Here is a 3,456-nt window from a genome sequence, read left to right as displayed (position 1 = left end):
AATTCTGGTCTCCTTCCTATCGGAAAGATGTTGTGAAACTTGAAAGGGTTCAGAAAAGATTTACAAGGATGTTGCCAGGGTTGGTGGATTTGAGCTATAGGGAGAGGCTGAACAGGCTGGGGTTGTTTTCCCTGGAGCATCGGATGCTGAGGGGTGACCTTATAGAGGTTTACAAAATTATGAGGAGCATGGATAGGGTAAATAGACAAAGTCTTTTCACTGGGGTTGGGGAGTCCAGAACTAGAGGTCATAGGTTTAGGGTGAGAGCAAAAAGATATAAAAGAGACCTATGGGGCAACCTTTTCACACAGAGGGTGGTACGTGTATGGAAGGAGCTGCCAGAGGATGTGGTGGAGGCTGGTACAATTACAACATTTTAAGAGGCATTTGGATGGGTATATGAATAGGAAGGGTTTGGAGGGATATGGGCCGGGTGCTGGCAGGTAGGACTAGATTGGGTTGGGAATCTGGTCGGCATGGACAGGTTGGACCAAAGGGTCTATTTCCATGCTGTGCAATTCTATGACTCTATGAGCTAGCCAGTGCTAGTTCTATAGTTTAGGATTTACTTTCTGAATGCCTGTAGATTGAAAAACAGGTATTTGACATGTTGTGCATTTCCAGTTTTTTTCATTATAGCTCTAGCTAAATAGAACAACTGCACACATTTCCAAGTCAGAATATTTTGAAAAAAAATCTTATTGCAAAGTTTGGATTTCAACTACAGACACTGGTTTGAAAAGTATAATTTGTTAACTGACTAACCAAATGCAAGGTTTCAAAACGTAGAAATGTGCTTGTGAACATTGAATCTAACTGTGAAATGTCTCTGATTACAGGTAATAGGTCAGTGTCTAAATATCATCAAACAGAAACCTCGATTGCATTCACAACCAGAAAAACATGCTGTCCTGAGAATGTAAACTTGGAGAATGGCACATTTCACCAACTCAATGATTAAAGATGAGCAGCTGCTGTAACGAAAAGCAGCACAGGCTAAAATATTATTTATAGTGATTAAGTATTGCAGAGCATGCTCAAAGAACCAATCTAGCTAATATGCTCTTAAAGAGGCTAATTAAAAATAAACATTATCTTGATCCTACAGTGTTCCTGTTTGTTTATTGCAAAAGGTGTGCCTGGCTTACAGCAACAACCTAAGTACTTAGTATCCCAAACCATTCAAGGTTTCAGTGTTGGGAATGGAGTAATTTTCATATTAATACAAACATCATAATGTCAGGTAGAACGCAACTGCTTTCAGCTGCAAATCATGTGCAATATCAATGTGTACTAATTCTAACCTCAAAAGAACAGCTTCTGCACAGTGTGGTCTCAGTGAAGTGACCATTGCTCACCAGCCTGTTAGGAGTTAAAACCCTAGCATTGACAAACAGCTTTGTATCCTCTTTGGCCACAGGTGAGGTCCCAGAGGACTGGAGAATAGCTAATGTTGTCCCATTGTTTAAGAAGAGTAACAAGATAATCCTGGAATTTTACAAGCCTGTGAGCCTCACGTCAGTGGTAGGTACATTATTGGAAAAGATCCTCAGAAGCAAGATCTATACGCATTTAGAAGCAAATGGATTTATTAGCGACAGACATGGTTTTGTGCAGGGGAGATAATGCCTCATTAACCTGATCAAGCTTTTTACGACAGTGATGACGATGGTTGAGGGAAAAGTAGTTGATATCTAAATGGACTTCAGTAAAACCTTTGACAAGGTCCCTCATGGCAGACTGGGTGAAGTCATATTGTATCGGGGTGAGCTGGCAAGATGGAGACTTAGAGTAATGGTGGAATGATACTGTTTGGAATGGTGGATTGTGACTGGTGTTCCACAGGGATCAGCTGGGACTTCTGCTGTTCGTGATCTATGTAAATGATTTGGAGGAAAATTTAGCTGGTCTATTAGTGAGTTTGCAGATGATGTAAGGATTGGTGGATTGGTGGAGTTGTGGATAGTGTGGAGGATTGTCCAAGGATACAACAGGATATAGATTAGTTGGAGGCATGGGCAGAAAAATGGCAGAGGGATTTTAATCTGGACAAATGTGACATGATTTGGAAGGTCAAGCACAGGTGGAAATTACACAGTGAATGGTAGAACCCTTAGGAATATTGATCAGCAAAAGGATCTGGTGTGCATGTCTACGGATCACTGAAGGTCAAAGCACAAGTAGATAAGGTTGTAACAAATGCTTATGCTATGCTTGCCTTCATTGGAAGACGCATTGAGTATAAGGATACACAAGTTATGCTGAAGCTTTATAGAACTTCAGTTAGGCCACATTTGGAATATTGCGTACAGTTCTGGTCACCACATTCCCAGAAGGATGTCGATGCTTTGGAAAGAGTACAGAAAAGGTTTACTAGGATGTTGCCTGGTATGGGGAATTTAGCTATGAGGAAAGGTTGATAGACTGAATTTGTTTTCACTGAAACATAGGTTGAGGGATGACCTGATGGAAGTATATAAGATTGTGAATGACATGTATAGAGTGGAGGCTTTTTCCCAGGGTGGAAGGGTCAGTTACTAGGGGACATGTTCAAAGTGCAGGAGGGAGGTGATTTTTAAAAGAGATGTGCGAGGCAAGTTTTTCACATCCTGCCAGAGGAGGTGGTGGAAGCAGACAATAGCAGCATTCAGGAAGCACCTGGATGAATACATGAATAGGAAGGGGATAGAGGGATACGGATCCTGTAAGTGAAGACCGTTTTAATATGGAAGGGCAAAATGTGTTGGCACAGGCTTGGAGGGCCAAAAGGCCTGTTCCTGTGCTGTATAGTTGTTTTTCTTTGTACCAACAATGAAGGGTCAGTGAAGTAATCCCTGTCCGTAAGTTATCAGTCTGAATGTCTTCAATGTTTTGCCAAAGATTTCTCATTTGTTTATTAACTTGATGATTTATAAAGATGTTGCAAACTTGGCAGATTTTAAAATGAAAAAGAATTGATGTCACCTTTTCAGTCAGGTGTTTTCCACCTATTCGGGGATAGATTTGAACTAAACCAACTTTTTCCAATGCAAAAGGTGAAAAGTTGTCCTGGAGTATTTACAATTAAGTTATTTCTTCCATTATCATATAATGCACAGCTTCACAAGTGAACAGCTTTTGATTGGAGGAGCAGCTCTTTGCAATATCTTCAGTTACACTTCCCTATATTGCAAACAATGTTTGGTGGATCACAAAGGATCCCTCAACATATGGGTCATCTGTTAGTCAAATCTAGAATACAGATTTTTTTTCTGGACAGTGTAGTTTAATCTACAATTCTACTCCCTTTAATTTACAGAACAACCTTGATTATCTGAACGAGATGGGCGTGGAGTATTTTGTTCGGATTGTTTGGATCACAGATTGTTCAGATAACTGATAATGTTTTTGTGGGACCTTCAGATCTTGTTCGAATAATCCGAAATTCAGATAATTGATGCACAGATAACCAAGGTT

At 40.2% G+C, this 3,456-nt stretch overlaps 1 protein-coding gene across 1 annotated transcript in view; it reads left to right on the top strand.

Annotated features, from left to right (window-relative positions):
- Positions 1-1,098, top strand: part of si:ch211-198n5.11 (methylcrotonoyl-coenzyme A carboxylase 2) — an 83,453-nt gene extending 82,355 nt beyond the window's left edge. Inside the window, exon 13 of the mRNA XM_043699369.1 lies at positions 840-1,098. Within this exon, the coding sequence (XP_043555304.1) occupies positions 840-923 (84 nt within the window). The 3' untranslated portion in view covers positions 924-1,098. The remainder of the gene's footprint in view (positions 1-839) is intronic.
- The last annotated feature ends 2,358 nt before the right edge of the window (positions 1,099-3,456 follow it).

This window comes from Chiloscyllium plagiosum, chromosome 11, assembly GCF_004010195.1.
Source record: "Chiloscyllium plagiosum isolate BGI_BamShark_2017 chromosome 11, ASM401019v2, whole genome shotgun sequence".
Lineage (NCBI taxonomy): Eukaryota > Metazoa > Chordata > Chondrichthyes > Orectolobiformes > Hemiscylliidae > Chiloscyllium > Chiloscyllium plagiosum.
The sequence above is the reverse complement of the archived record's forward strand: the minus strand, read 5'-3'. Positions and strand labels throughout refer to the sequence as shown.